Consider the following 17674-nt stretch of genomic DNA (forward strand, 5'->3'; position numbering starts at 1 on the left):
ATAACTTTATACATTCTTTGTTCTCTAATGTATACACGTTACTAATAATTGGCTGTACCTTAATGAATCCCAAATACATGTGTACCTTAATGAATCCCAGATACATGTTGCTAATAATTTGCTGTACCTTAATGAATCCCAGATACTTTGGCTGTACCTTAATCCCAGATACACATTGCTAATAATTGGCTGTACCTTAATGAATCCCAGATACACATTGCTGGTAATTGGCTGTACCTTAATGAATCCCATATACACATTGCTAATAATTGGCTGTACATTAATGAAACACTGACTTTTTTACAATCTTTATAAATACAAGAAAACAGAAACAAAACAGAAAATGTATTCTGTTGTTTTTGCCTGCAGCCCATAATACAAAACATATCAGAGTTTAGTATACATTGTATCATAAAAGGTATTATAAAAGAAACCATGTGTTTACATGTTGACATACCGTATATACTCACGTATAAGCTGAATAATTTAGGAAAAAAATAAAGCCTGGAAGGAGGAGGGTGGTCGGCTTATCTACTGGCCAAAGTCTAAGTATGAAAATGTTAAAGTTTTTTTTCTTGATTACCGGTATTTATTGTTACTGTCGATTGCCGAAGATGAGATCACGTGCCTAATGATGCCACGTGGCTCATATGATGTGTGCTGTCATGAAGTAAAACAAATATTTTTTCTAACTTAACTGGTAGGATAATGAATGAAAAACATGTATTACTGTACTTGATGTCTATTTATGTCCATCCACTAGTAAATGCAGCCATACATGTTATTTGAGCCACTGGTGGTATGTGTATTTTCCAAAAGAACCGCCATGTTAGTAATCTGTCAGTCAAGTATTTAACCCTCAGCTAATCAGTAATCATTAAACTCTATGGTACCGTACAAATGCACACTAGCTTATTTCAGTGTAAATATGAAAAGAATCTACATTAAAAAAATTAGAATTATGATAATGAAGGTATTTATGACACAAACATTTTGGTATCAAGAGTAGAAATACATGTACGATAGTCTTAAAGGAACAGTAGCGAGAGGTTCCATAGGGGTTTGTTGCACACACACTTAGGAAGGGTAAATAACAGGCAAGTAGCAATATACAAGTCAGCGTGAATACTTGTAAAAAATATAATTTGTGGGATTTCTTTGACAGGTGTTTTAGAAGTAAATGGCAGCCACAATATATATTTTACTGTTGTTTAGTTGTTTGTAAAGCAAAGTGGTTTGTTAGCGGTAGAGTGTTGTACAGTAACTACCGGTATGCTTAATATGCACAATGACAATGACTTTACTAATACATACCAACTCTCAGATGTATTGTTTAATGAGATACGGTAGTGGACATGGTTTCTGCTCAAAGTTATAACTGTCACAATATTTGAACAATGTCCACGCTGAAACCAATCATATTTTGGTCCACTGAATCATGCTACTGGTAGTTAAAAACAAAACCAAAAAAAAACCCAAAACAATGATAAATAATTATCCAATACAAATTGATAACCAACCACCCATAGAAAAATTACAGGATAAGGTATAAATAGTATACTACCACTATAAGAAATTATTTCAGTTTAATCTCACTAGAAGTTTATATTCAATTCAATCAGATAAAATGAATAGTGTTGGAAGTAAAAGAAAGTGTTCTGCTTATGATGCAGCATTCAAACTTAAAGTTATTGAATATGCAGAAGCAAATAATAACTGTGCTGCAGCACGCGAATTTTGTGTGAATGAGAAAGCAAGTATGGGAATGGCAGAAAAGTAAAGCAGCTTTAGAAGAAATGCCAAGAATCAAGAAGGCTCATCGGACTGGGATCGCCTCTTTCCCTGAATTGGAGAAAGAACTCAGTAATTTTGTAAGTGAATGTCGACAAAACAGATACATTGTCACATGAACTGCAATTCATCTGCGTGCTATGCAGATGGCAAAAGATGACAAAATACATGATGGTAGATTCAAAATTTGTTGCATCAGCTGGTTGGTGTTCTCGTTTTATGAACCGGCATGGTTTCTGTCTCAGGCATTGAACGAAGATAGCACAAAAGCTACCAAAAGACTTGGAAGAAAAAATTGAATCATTTCAGCAGTTCATCATTAAATGCAGAAAGGAGTGCTTATTCGAACTATCACAAATTGGAAATATGGATGAGACGCCTATGACCTTTGACTTACCAAGCAATAAAACAGTCAATGCTGTTGGTGAGAAAACTATTCTGATAAAAACAACCGGCCATGAAAAAACGCATTTCACGGTTGTTTGGGCCTGTTTAGCTGATGGATCAAAGCTGCCTCCTGTCATCATTTTTAAAAGGAAGACACTGCCGAAAAGCATGAAATTTCCTGCTGGTGTCATCATTCGTGCACATGAAAAGGAATGGATAGATGAAAGTGGAACGATTGAATGGTTGGAGAAAGTCTGGAACAAGAGACCAGGTGCACTTCTTCAGAAGCCTTCAATGCTTGTCTGGGACATGTTTCAAGCACACAAGACAGATGAAGTCAAAAATGCCACAAAGAAAAAGAAAACAACATTGGCTGTAATACCAGTAGGTTTAACATCAGTGTTAACAACCTCTTGATGTCTGCCTTACAAGCCGTTTAAGGACAAGTTACGAAAGATGTGGTCCGAATGGGTTTGTTCAGTCGCTTTGAAGATGACAAAAGGCGGGAATTTAATGAGGCTGGACATCGACTTGGTTGCCAAGTGGGTTAAAGATGCATGGGACTCAGTTTCATCAGAAATGATTGCAAAATCATTTCGAAAGTGCTGTATCAGCAGTGCCATGGATGGAACTGAGGATGATGCCATATTTGAGTCCGACAATGATGAGGAGAATGAGAAGGAGAACAACACACTATTGGATGACCATGATGACATTGACGACGTATACGATAAGAGCACGCCCATAACAGAAGCAGAGTTTTATGAACTGTTTGGCAATTCCAATACCGAACCAGATTTTGAAGGATTCTAAAAGTGATAGAACTTTTATAATTCGTGATTTTAGAATGAGGATTTCAGTTAAGACTTGACATTGAAGATAAATTGTTTTTATTTCAACATATAAATTAGCTTTTTTACTTTCATTTTCATTAAGTTTGAAGATAATATTTATTTTAGTAATGTGATTGCCTAAATAAATGTATTTAGAACTCACTTTGTGCATCTTGTGATGTAGTCTAGAACTTATGGGTCGGCTTATATGCGGATCATGCACTTTTTAATATTTTTACCTATTCACCTGGGAGGGTTGGCTTATATGTGAACGGGTTTATACGCGAGTATATATGGTAGTTGTTTTTTAACAGATGATCTGTTGGTTTAGGTGTTGACATAGATGTTTTTTAACAGTTGATCTGTTGGTTTAGGTGTTGAGATAGATGTTTTTTAACAGTTGATCTGTTGGTTTAGGTGTTGACATAGATGTTTTTTAACAGTTGATCTGTTGGTTTAGGTGTTGACATAGATGTTTTTTAACAGTTGATCTGTTGGTTTAGGTGTTGACATAGATGTTTTTAACAGATGATCTGTTGGTTTAGGTGTTGACATAGATGTTTTTTAACAGTTGATCTGTTGGTTTAGGTGTTGACATAGATGTTTTTTAACAGTTGATCTGTTGGTTTAGGTGTTGACATAGATGTTTTTTAACAGTTGATCTGTTGGTTTAGGTGTTGACATAGATGTTTTTTAACAGTTGATCTGTTGGTTTAGGTGTTGACATTGATGCTTTTTAATCTATTAGTTTAGATGTTGATGACTTTTAACAGATGATCTCTTGGTTTAAAAGCAAAATACAATATCTTTGTAACATTGGCAATATTACTTATTTTCTAACTGGATACTTATAAATTTAACTACTGAAGGGTTGATTTAATATATCTCTTTGAGATATTTTTGTCTTAACAATTCGTATAAGAAGCACAAAAAATGATACTCATACTCATCTTCGGGGCCCCGAGTGGCCGAGTGGTCTAAAGCGCTCTCCGTTACGGATCACTGCCATCTCACCTCTTTCTGCGTAGGTTCAAGTCTCAGATTCGGTCAATGTGGGTATGTGAGAAAACTTTCCAGTAGCTTCTCGTGGGTCAGTGGTTCTTTCTGGGGTTTTCCCGGGTTCTTCCTCCACCATTAATAGTGGCCACCATGTATAGCCTATCGTGAGCTGAAAAATGGCGTTAAACCCTACAACAACAACAATCATACTCATCTTCTACACACTTGATATTTTCATTAAGACAGTTTGCAAACTCTTTCATCTTTTCCGTTTTACTTTGTCTTCCATTTCAGTCATTTTAATTGTGTTTTTTAAGATTGAAAATATGCAAGTGTTATTCTGAAAATGAAAGGTAGATCAAACATTAAATATATTTTAGTTTCCAATAATGACTTATCCTGACTAGAATATACATTTTTTGTACAGTCATTTCTCTTATTTGACCAGATCTGTAATAAAGAATCAAACAGGAAGTGTCAGAACATAGCTAGAGAAGTTTTTCTATCACGCCAGGTATAGCCAATTTGTGTTTTTGCTGGCATCAACCACTTTCTTTAATATAATAATAATTAAGGATGTCTACTCATCAACCTATGTATAATTTTAGTCAAGTACTTTACACATCTGAACATATAAGTTGTACTCAATGGATGTTCGCCACATTCGCTGAGATTTACAGGATTAGTCCACATTCATGGAGACTTACTTAAAGGACATTGTCCACATTCACCAAGACGTACTCAAAGGATATTGTTCACATTCGTCAAGACTTACTCAGGGATATTGTCCACATTCATTGAGACTTACATGATATTGTCCACATTCACCGAGACTTACTCAGAGGATATAGTCCACATTCGCTGAGACTTACTCAGAGGATATAGTCCACATTCGCTGAGACTTACTCAAAGGATATTGTCCACATTCACCAAGACTTACTCAGAGGATATAGTCCACATTCGCTGAGACTTACTCAGAGGATATAGTCCACATTCACTGAGACTTACTCAAAGGATATTGTCCACATTCACTGAGACTTACATGATATAGTCCACATTCACCAAGACTACTCAAAGGATATTGTCCACATTCACCGAGACTTACTCAGAGGATATAGTCCACATTCGCTGAGACTTACTCAAAGGATATTGTCCACATTCATCGAGACTTACTCAAGGATATATTCCACATTCATTGAGACTTACATGATATTGTCCACATTCACCGAGACTTACTCAGAGGATATTGTCCACATTCACTGAGACTTACTCAGAAGATATAGTCTGGTGGCCTAATGGTTAGAGCATCCACCTAAGATGCAGAAGGTTGTGGGCTCAAACTCTGACCGAGTCATACCAGAGTCTTATAAAAAAAACGGTACTAACAGCTGCCTCACAAGGCATTCAGCATGAAAAGGTTAATGTTGGGACTGGTTGGCCTAGTGTCAGGATAACATGACTGGGTGGGACATAATGCCACATGTCTGTGGCATGCTGCCCCAGTGTTAGACATCATTATAAACTGCCGCACTGCAGACATTATAGCGATATGACTGAATTTTTTTTAAACTACGTTAAAAATCCAAATCAACATACATGCACTATATTGGCAAGTCTAAAACTGAGTTCCAAGCTTGACACTATTGTAGCAAAATTTAAAGAGACCTTCGTTTTCTGGGTGAGAATTATACTAGAATTAAGGAACTGCATCAGTTATGCAAATGTAACTAGGAATTTCAGTTTTAAAATATTGCACTTGCCTGGGACTAAACTCATCATGTACTTGTCCCACAGAAAAATTGAACTGTCCCAGGCTTCAGGGTATCCAGTTAGTACAGTCCAATAAAGTTAAAATTTCATCAGTACTGGACTTCAAGTTATCAGTTGTGTTCAGTCCTGTAAAGGTAAACTTTTTACCATTGAAGCTCAGTTGTAAATCTTTCTGGAAACATAAAGCTTTCTGCATTTCTCTTTCCTGTCCATCTTCCTGTTGAATACAAAAATTCATGCACACATGTTTGCCAGCTGACAGAATACCAAATCATTATCATGTTATTGTTTTCTTCTCAATGTCTTTTATGTTTAAAACTTTGTTGCAAATGCAGAATAAATCTTCAGAATTTAATTTATGGGAAAATGTCTAGTCCATTTTGTCTCAAGAGGCACATATGCTCATTGGTTAGCATTCCATATCAATGAACAAAAGGAAATGGATTCTAATCTGGTTATTGGATCAGCCCTGGTCATTATCCATGCTATGTCCCTAGTAAAGCTGTTCTGATCCAATTGCAATGGCACAAAATAACCTTTGTTTGTTGCCATGCTGGAAAACACCAAGCTGAACCATTTTGTCTCAGCTTACAATATGTGAAATTGTAAATAAGCGTGTAAATAAGGTCTTTGCTGCTTTGTTCAGTTTTTCTAGGAAAAATGTACAGATATCACTGAATGTGTCTTGAATTTGATTTATGAAGATATGCATTGACATTTCCTAGTTCTTCTGCTGAAATTAGTTGATGTTGTAACGAAATTAGTTGATGTTGCAGTGAAATTACTTGATATTGCAGGGTTGGTCTTGAAATACCTGATTTCAGATTAAATGTTGAAATTACTTGATATTGCAGGGTTGGTCTTGAAATACCTGATTTCAGATTAAATGTTGAAATTACTTGATATTGCAGGGTTGGTCTTGAAATACCTGATTTCAGATTAAATGTTGAAATTACTTGATATTGCAGGGTTGGTCTTGAAATACCTGATTTCAGATTAAATGGTGAAATTATTTTATATTGCAGGGTTGGTCTTGAAATATTTGATTTCAGATTAAATGGTGTACTTGCTTGATATTGCAGGGTTGGTCTTGAAACACCTGATTGCAGATTAAATGGTGAAATTGCTTGATATTGCAGGGTTGGTCTTGAAATACCTGATATCAGGTTAAATTTAAATTTTGCATTCACCCATGAGTTAGCATATTTGAATTATTTTCCTTTGACAATGTTGATTTGTTTCCAAAGTCCTTTAAACTCCTGTTTATGGCTGATTGAACATCTGTCAAAGAATTCTTATCACTTTGACCCTGGAGGATAAGAAGTTTGGTTTGGTCTCAGCATAGAATCATTTTAAATGACCACTCAGTTCATCTGGTGTGATTCCTTTGAAGTCCAGCTTGTCTCCAATAGTTTCATTGCACAATACTTCATGTAAATATAACAAATATGTATTGCCATACAGTTTTTACATTTTGCAGGCCCATAAAAAGAAGACACATTTCTACCTTGCAGTGATTTGCATCATTGTATTCATTGGGTCCAGCTTGGTACAATTTATACAGATTTCTCAAATTTATTAGATTTTTTATGTATCTGATGTGGTAACAGTAAGAATATTTATCCCTCAGTATTTCATTATTTCAAATGTATGCAGAAGATACATTTCTTTACATAATACAGTATCAACCCCCAAAAGTATTGTAATTTATCTTTCTTTTAAGTGAATGACCCACATCTGATTAATAATTTAACTTAAGAAAAGAATCAGCTATATGGATATATATAAACATTTTTTAATTTCATGGGATTGCATTGGCGGATTTGCATGTCATTGTCATATCACCAAGTAATGTACTTTATTAAATGTTTCAGATCTACCCATCAGCTAAAATTTCATGTGATAATTTGCTTTTCTTCTTGTGCTTTTAGCATTTAAAACAATTATAAAATTGTTTAGTTTATTTCAGTAGCTTTAAGACTACCTCTTGTCATCATTTCTTGAATCTTGGGAGCTATGCCTCATTTGCCTCAAATTGACTTTGTTGTTGTGCATGGTTTGGGTGATGGAGGTCATGGGGTACTGCATAAGGGGTTTAGTGTTTTACTGTTGTTCAGTTTCAGTTTCAGTGCTTTTAATGTCCATTACAATATCATCAAATCCAGTGAAATTTTTCTCTTGGGTTGATAGTATTCTGATTGAAATCAGCTGAAGGGAAAAATCTCCATAAGCAGCCATTGCTGGATGATTTAGTAGATAAATACTTAAAGTATTCGGTAAAATACGCAGTTGAATGATAAAATACTGGGATAGCGAAAATAAAGGCTGTCCTTTCTATTTATTACCAGAACTTCAAATTTGAAAGGAAAAATAGTTGTTTCATAGTATGTTAGTTTGTATATCAAACAGTACTGGAAATGCAGGGTTTACCTGAAATCTAGATCAGTATTGTGTGACCATCGAATCACATTGTATAAGACCCATTTAATTCATTATACTTTGAATTATATTCATATATGTTATACAGGTAAATGCATACAGTGTAGACCTGCACCTGCAGTGCCTAATGCACTGTAAGACTAGGCAATGTATTATGTTATTTGTGAGGAACTTTAGCCACATTTTTGTTTCCATTCTCCAGGTGTCAGGACTGAATCCTCCCAAGCCAATCACAAGTTTTGCTCATCTGGGATTTGACGAGAATCTAATTGGTGCCATAAGAAAGGCAGAGTACACTCAGCCCATGCCAATACAGGCACAGGTTTGTGCTGAATTTTTATACAGGCACAAGATGGTGCTGAGTTTTGATACAGGCATAGGTTGGTGCTTGATGTTATGTGCCTACAGAAATTATACCTGCTGCCACAAAAATGAACACTTTGTGATAGAACAAATAAATAGAAACTGCATTACATTTCAGACATGGAAATTAATTATTGGCTTTAGAAATTAGACTTGATACCATTTGCATTTCTATGAAGTTATTTCTCCTTACTTCCTTGACAATAGTGAGAAGCCTGCTGAATCAGATTTGCATCGTTTTCAGACAAATAGTTTAAGAAATATCATCAATGTAATTTACTAACAGATTAGGTCATCTCAATCATACTGCTTTCATGAGTCACTAATATTTATATGCTGAGTCTATGGAAGTTGGGAGAATTTATGGAGAGGGGGTGGAGTGTTGTGTGAAGAGTGAGTTTGATTTTTTGAGCTTTGATTCAGGTGCAAGCTTGGTATATCATAGAAAGACAATTTTCTTTTCCTACATAAGTACTGGATATATTTCATCTTGTGGTAAAGAAAAAAGAGATATTTTCAACTTGTGGCTTCACCACTAGTGACAATTACATGTCTTTTTAACAAACAACGAACTATATCCAGCACTATAATACAAGTCACATGGATGATTTATGTGCATTTACTCATTTTAAATTAAAAATAAATTTTTCTTTTAAAATTTAACACTAATTGTCTTTAACTGAAGTCTATTCAGTCCTGATTATTGAATGCTCTGCACCTTAACTGTCACTAAGAAACTTCCCGATGAAAATTATCTATCATTACAATCTTTTACACTAGTGGAATCGTCACAGTCAGGGGTAGTATGATTTTGGTTATCAATATGCGTAACCTTCATTGTGACATAACAGCATGGGACATTCAATCCAGATTGTACTGGATCACACCTTTAGGCTCATTTCGTCCAAAAATGTCCATGTACTTTGACATTGATTTTGCCATATGCTCCTCTCAGGGTATCTAAATAATGACCTTCCCAAGGAATATGGATGTATACAAATCCAAATGAAGTGAATACCTGCAACTTAAAGGTATGTAGAATCAAATTCTAAAAAATGACACCCATTACTGAAATAGTCTGTGTTGAATGCCTACATGACCCGTGTGACTTATACTATAATTTTGGAAAAGAAAATATCCTGTACATATTATTTATAGACTAGAAAATTAAGAAGTTTTTGCTCCTGCCTTCACTTTGTATATGATAAATTTCAATTACTTGCAGACACTCTGTGTATTAATATAATTTGAATAAGTTTTTTCTTGAGAGAACTTTGAGAATAGGGAGAAGTTTTACTGATCTGTCATTGGCAATAAATGATTATGAAACATGTTCATGAATTGCAAGTCATTGTCAAATGATGTTAAATACTTCAGTTTTATCATTATTCAGTATAATCATTCTAGCGAATTTCACCCAAGAATATGAAAAAAATCCTTTATCAGCTTTTGAAATTCTTTTAAGTTCTTTGTACTTTTAGTCCAAATCCATTTTTTTCACTTTGGAATTTCAGGGTTGTCCTGTAGCTTTGAGTGGACGAGATATGATAGGCATTGCCAAGACAGGTAGTGGTAAAACAGCAGCATTTTTATGGCCACTCCTCATTCATATTATGGACCAGGTATGTGGCTCTATCCATTAACTCTGTTTGCACTAAACACTGTAGTAGAAACTAATGCAGGATAATAATATTCCAGTTTGAACAGTCAGGTGTGATGCCACACCTTACCCCTTTTTTCTCTAGCCAAATACTGGTCTGCCTCCATCTCTATAGCACCCTGCCCATTTTATTTAGATGACCTGTTGTTTTACTGACTAATCCCTTTATGTAATTAACATCAGACTGTATAGACAAAAGAATGATTATAATAGAATGTGTTATTTTCTTGTTTCATCCAAAATAGTTACTTGTCTTCATGACACAACTGTTGACAAGATGTTATAATACACAAATGGTAATTGAGTTGCACATTTAGGATTGATGGTTTTTCAATATTTAATATCCAGGTGACACCTTCAAACTTAGGCATATAGGTTTATATTTATGTATATATTTTGTTGTAACATATTTTGCCAATCAAAGTTGACCACCATGCTGCATGGAGAAAATGATTCTTTTCTGATGTAATTTTTTCAAGCAATGTGTGTCTTAAATTTCAGTTTCATTTCTAGTTCACATTGCCACAAGACTAACAGAACTTAATGTACTTAAGGTATTGCCTGTTGCATCAGATCAGCTATAATTATGTCATGTTATCACTCCAACTTATGTTAAAATGTACAACACTTGATGGACAGAGATTTTGGACTTGCTATGTTAAAATGTACAACACTTGATGGACAGAGATTTTGGACTTACTATGTTAAAATGTACAACATTTGATGGACAGGCATTTCTGAACTTACTACTACATTAAAATCCATAACACGTAATGGACAGGCATTTCTGAACTTACTACTAAATTAAAATCCATAACACGTAATGGACAGGCATTTCTGAACTTACTACTACATTATAATCCATAGCACGTAATGGACAGGCATTTCTGAACTTACTACTACATTAAAATCCATAACACATAATGGACAGGCATTTCTGAACTTACTACTAAATTAAAATCCATAACACATAATGGACAGGCATTTCTGAACTTACTACTAAATTAAAATCCAAAACACTTGATGGACAGGCATTTCTGATCAAGTCTAACAGTAAAGTTTTATTTGATGAGGTCCTTGAACAATTATTGAATGATGATAATAAAAGGTAATTGTTGTTGTTAGTATCTTTTTTCATTTTAATTGGGGTCTAAGCTAAAATATGTTTACTTCTATAGGTCTTGTATGTGAAGACACACATCAACACAGTGTAGTTAAAAAGCATGCTGTGAGTGATTGATGTAAAGTTTATAGTACATACCCTGGGGCAGTCATTCATTTGTAGTTAGAAAGCATGCTGTGAGGGACTGATGTAAAGTCTATAGTACATACCATGGGGCAGTCATTCATTTACAAGGTTTTGACAAATCCCAGAGATAATCTTTCAAATCTCTTTTGTCTTGTGCTTTGTGACTTTAGATTGTTAAACAGGTAAAACACAGTGACCAGACAATTGCATTGGATAGTTATGGACATGCTATTTGCAATGTTCAATATGTAAAGTTAGAAAAGTGGCATTTGAGTTCATTTGATGGTCATGTCTGGCAAATATTGCCATTTTTGGATCTCAGTTATAGATATATAGTCCATGAAGATTTGCTGTCTTAAACTGCCTCACCAATTTGGATCAAATTCGACAGGTAGCTTCCTGATATTAAGATTTTTCAATGTAGTACAAGTAATGTAGATCTACCATCAACAGTAGCCTTCACTATTACAGTAGGAAAACATTGAAAGACTAATTGGGCATTTAAGTCTGCATTTAAATAAAGCAACCTTGCATACAGACCTTTCTTGTGTATTTTTTTTAATGAATAATACCTGTCCACAAACAGAAATGACAACTGTTGCTTGAAGCAAAAGGAATATTAAACAGCTAAAAAAAATACCAGACAATTTGAAACTAATTCAGTAGGGCTTATCCTGCTGTTGAGGTGTTTGAACTTGACTGTTCACTCAGATTATATGGCATTTGGGTTTTGAACTTGAATAGTCGTAGAAATGCTATGGCATTTGGGTTTTGAACTTGAATAGTCATAGAAATGCTATGGCATTTGGGGTTTGAACTTGAATAGTCATAGAATTGCTATGGCATTTGGGTTTTGAACTTGAATAGTTATAAAAATGCTTTGGCATTTGGATTTTGAACTTGAATAGTCATAGAATTGCTTTGGCATTTGGGTTTTGAACCATTATGTGCCAGATGAGCAATATTAGGTCCATTTTAGCCTTTTCTATTATCTACAGTATAATTTGAGAAATTACCTTTATATGACAGCTTGTATTATCCATATTTATGGAGAAATATTCTTCCACAGTGTAAAGTAATAATGCAGTAAATGAGATCTTGTTCAAAGTGTTTTTAAAATAATTATGCAGATGTAAACAGTGTCTGTACTGTAACACAGTAGTTGATATGAATCAAAGATGCAGTGAACAGTGATTTTCTGTGGAATAATTCTTCCTCAGTTCACAAATTAAAAAATTATATCCACAAAAATTAATGAATTTACAGTAATATGATAATGAAGAAATGTTGTGTAGTATTCTGGTTCGTCTAGTACTCTGGTTTGTTGAACTCCTGCATTCTAGTAACCATATGACATCAGAATACATTATACCCTGGTAATTGTATTGCATTTTTTAGGTTTAAATAAGGAGAAAAAAGATACTATCCTGTAATATCATCATCTGCCTCCAAATTAAGTTAACTTATATGAATTAGAGTTTTTAAGTTTACATTTTGGTAAATTGTTCCAATGACTTGCATGATCTTAAAGCCAGTAAAAAAATTGCAGCATGTAAGATCAGTATGGTTGCCAAAACAGATGTACCCTGTTTATTTTAGAGGGAACTTGCATCAGGAGATGGACCTATTGGATTGATTCTGGCTCCAACAAGAGAGTTGTCACAACAGGTGAGCTATTTATTATTAATGTTTGAAAAGATGTTGCTCCATGTTTTTGTTAATTACATTTTATAAAAATCTTGTGCTCTTTGAGATCTGTTTTAGATTAGAACTTGGTGTTAGAATCCTTTATATTAATTTTAAAAAATCTTAATATTTACATGTTGTTCAGCCTAATGATGTAGGTTTGCCAACTTGGAGTAAACGTATTCTACAACACATTATTTTATGCTCGGCAATGAATTATTTTGATATTTCACTGGAGTGAAACATAAAAATTTTCACTGGCTATCAATAGACACATTATTATCCATGAAATTCGAAGTTATTCATAAACACATAGTCGAGAGGTTAACATGGCTACCTCCCATTAAAGATAACTCGAGTTCAAATCTAACAAAGCATGGTATATTTTTATTTCTTAATGTGCTATTTTACTTCAATTTGGGAAGGAGAATTATGATGCTGTTTATATTTTCTGTGCCAATAACCACATAACACAGCAGAACATAAATGGCAAACCACTGACATAGCAAGTAATCCAGTAAGAAATCTGCTTCTTCAATCTGTTTTGCAGGACATATTGCTAGCCAATATGTTTGAGCATAAAATATAAAGAAAATTTGTTTACTACAATTGAGTAATGGATATATTATATGTGGGTGAAAAACTTAAGTATTTTCACTCATGGCTTTGCCATTTATGAATATACAGAGTATTTCACCCACTCAGCAAAATATATCCATTATTCACTCATTTCAGGGAAATATCTTTATGTTCACTTGAAATAAGTCTATTCTTAATACAATAAGACATTTTAATAATTAATGTTGCTTTTAGATAAAGATAATAAATGCTTTGAAGTTACATATAGATTTCTTACTATTTATACATACATATATTTCTTACATATATAGTGCCTCTCTGGAAAGGACACCCCTCTTATACAGCCACTTTCCAAGTGCAGAAGAGGTATCCATATAGGCGGGGGTCCTCTGTATTTACTTTTATGTTACATATAGTACTGTTTGCTGCACTGATACATAATAGTACCATTTGCTGTCTAATGTGGGTATGTGAGAAAGCTTGCCAGTAACTTCTCGTGGGTCAGTGTTTTTTTCCGGGGGTTTCCCGGGTTCTTCCTCCACCATTAATACTGGCTGCCATGTATAGCCTATCGTATGCTGAAAAATGGCACGAAACCCTACAACAACAACAACAACAACAACAACCATTTGCTGAAATAATATATATATAATGCTGTTACACTATGATACATACAGTATTGTTTGCTACCATGATACATATAGTACTTTTTACTACCATGATACCTTTAGTACTATTTGCTACCATGATACATATAGTACTTTTCACTACCATGATACATATAGTACTTTTTACTACCATGATACATATAGTACTTTTTACTACCATGATACATATAGTACTTTTTACTACCATGATACATATAGTACTTTTTACTACCATGATACATGTAGTACTATTTACTACCGGGGCCCTGATTGGCCGAGTGGTCTAAAGCACTCTCCATTACGGATCATTGCCATCTCACCTCAGTCTGTGTGGGTTTGAGTCTTGGATTCGGCCAATATGGGTATATGAGAAAGTTTGCCAGTAGCTTCTCATGGGTTGGTGGTTCTTTCTGGGGTTTTCCTGGGTTTTTCCTCCGCCATTAATACTGGCCACCATGTATAGCCTATTGTGTGCTGAAAAATGGTGTTAAACCCTACAACAACAACAGCAACAACTATTTACTACCATGATACATGTAATACTATTTACTATCATGATACATGTAGTTCAGTTTACTAGTATGATGCATATAGTATTATGTTTGCTATGATACATGTAGTACTATATAATAGTATGGTTTACTTATAGGGTACACCTAGTACTATTTACTACAATGGCCCAGTACTGTTACTCAGTAACACATTTAGTACTATGTTACACTATGATACATATAGTACTATTTACTACAAAGGTATATATATATATATAGAGAGAGAGAGAGTACTGTTTAGTACTTAATGTAGGTTCTACAATTATTTTGTAGTAATTGTTTTTGTTTCTGTCTCAGATTTACCAGGAAGCCAAAAAGTTTGGTAAGGTGTACAACATCAAGGTTGTGTGCGCATATGGTGGAGGTAGCATGTGGGAACAGATAAAAGCCTGTGAGGAGGGGGCAGAAATTATTGTGGCTACACCGGTATCTTCTGGATTTTTATTTATTGACTGTTAACTTTTTTGTAATGGTATCACTTTTGAAGGTTTTGTGAAAATTACATTTCATTGGGACTAACACTGGATTTGGGAAACACATCTGTTGATTTCAGAAAGGGACAATTGTTGGGTCTTTAAAGTGGTTTGTAGTATACATGAAAATCAAGACAGGTTGTCCCCAATGGAAAATAATGAATTTACAAATCACCAACTCCACTCACATATCGCTGATTATCACAAATACTTCTGAAAAAACAGAGAAAAAGAAAAGTAATTGATGATAACATTTATACATAATATATCATGATAATAACATTTATTCATAATACATCATGATGATAACATTTATGCACAATACTTCATGATGATAACATTTATACATAATTCATCATGATGATAACATTATACACAATATATCTTGATGATAATATTTATACTTATTACATGTGGTGATAACATTTGTACATAATACATTGTGATTATAAAATTTATATATAATAGATCATGATGATAACTTTTATATAGGTTATATGTGATGATAACATTTATACATAATACGCTGTGATTATAACATACATATTACATCATGATGATAATTTTTATACATAATACATTATGATAACATTTACTGTATTTACCATATATGTTGGGACACTCTTTTTGTTGGGACACCATAAATTAATTTATAATGTAATTTTTTTTGCGCAGTTTGTTTTGGGACACATCGTGGTTTCGAGTCGTAAGTTGAGAGACACCTATTTAATCATTTGAAAATTATGTCAGATTATGCACTCTAACTGAAATTTTATTTAAAAAAGTATAAAACTACTTGAGAAAAAACTCATTAATCCACTGCAGCATCATCTCGTCAACACAATCCTTCTCCTGCTCATGTATGATCCACTCTTTCGGTGCCATGAAAAATTTTCATTAAAGGCAATACATCACTTGAAGAGGAAACTGCAAGGACTAAAGCCAGATTTTTAAAAAATCTGCACCAGTCGTGCTAATTCTCACACTTTTAACCCCCATCTTATCATCAGTCTGTCCAGGAATGACATCAAAGTGCACTAGAATTTCATCCATGTTAATGATCATATTGTCTGTGAAATCATCTGCTTCTCCTCTGGCCTTCACGGATTCATTACATGATTTTGTTTTCTCCCAATATATTGACAATGCTGGGTCATCAGTGTATGTGCATGAAGCACTATATTGTGTCATTTTAAAATTTGTTCCATTATTTCAATTTATCTTCAAAATTCCTGTGAATACCGGTGAAAAGGAACCAAAGTTAGCTTCCTTATCTCAGCCGTTTTTGTATATAATTTATTTATAGAAAAACAAAAATCATCACACATAAAAGAATCCAAAGTCGGCTTGCAAGTTCAGCTTGCTTTGTAATAAAATAACTTGCATTGATATATTTTCAACAAAAAAAACCAGCTTAAAATTTGTCACAGGTCAGCTTCCTTTGCAATAAAAATAACATTTATCTTAAATGCCCTGTCTGTAATTTCAAACAATGAGTTTTTCTGCTTGCTGCCAGTTGTGTTTATTCACCACCTGGGCTTCTGTTTGTTTGGCATCTGTAGTTATGATTAATACAAACAGGCATTGATGTCAGCAGGTAATTAATATACACAACAATAACTTGCTTTAATGATACTTTTGTAACCTGTGCTAGCGAAAAGATTGTCACTTGCACTCATGTGAATGTATTTTCAAATATGGAGTTTTATTTACAAGATACTGTCAGTTGACCTGGATATAATTCAGTCTCTGATATTTTTCACCTAACACCGTGTCATGCATAAATGGCAGTTGTCTTAAGAAAACATTTGGTTGATTATTTCCCTCTCGTTTGTGATTTTGTTGGATCCAGTTTTTGATCAGATAACATACTCAAACCTTTGAGTACAATCAAACATGATTTGTTTCACAATGTTCATGTCAGTGAACAATGTGTTGTGTGTTAACAGACATGAGTGATAAATGCTACAGTATGGAAGTCTACACGTATATGGATCTCATGGATATATTTTATTCTTTAATGCTCATGATAAAAAAAGCAGTAAATGAGAACATTACAAGGTTGTTTTTTTCCATTTTATTAGCATATAAGCATTTTGTTTATCTTGTTTATTGCAATGTGCAGGGGATGTGTGCAAATTCAGTACAAATTTATTTAGTTTCTTAAGTTTTGGGATGGACTTTTTTTATTATTTTTTTTACTATCATGTCCCAGTATATATGGTAAATATGGTATACATAATACAT

At 33.9% G+C, this 17674-nt stretch overlaps 1 protein-coding gene across 1 annotated transcript in view; it reads left to right on the top strand.

Annotated features, from left to right (window-relative positions):
* Positions 1–17674, top strand: part of LOC149776288 (ATP-dependent RNA helicase DDX42-like) — a 99462-nt gene that overhangs the window by 25002 nt on the left and 56786 nt on the right. Inside the window, exons 7-10 of the mRNA XM_089942740.1 lie at positions 8422–8541; positions 10097–10204; positions 13091–13159; positions 15252–15380. Of these exons, the coding sequence (XP_089798866.1) occupies positions 8422–8541; positions 10097–10204; positions 13091–13159; positions 15252–15380 (426 nt within the window). The remainder of the gene's footprint in view (positions 1–8421; positions 8542–10096; positions 10205–13090; positions 13160–15251; positions 15381–17674) is intronic.

This window comes from Sinohyriopsis cumingii, chromosome 18, assembly GCF_028554795.1.
Source record: "Sinohyriopsis cumingii isolate HCF-2022 chromosome 18, ASM2855479v2, whole genome shotgun sequence".
Taxonomy (NCBI): domain Eukaryota; kingdom Metazoa; phylum Mollusca; class Bivalvia; order Unionida; family Unionidae; genus Sinohyriopsis; species Sinohyriopsis cumingii.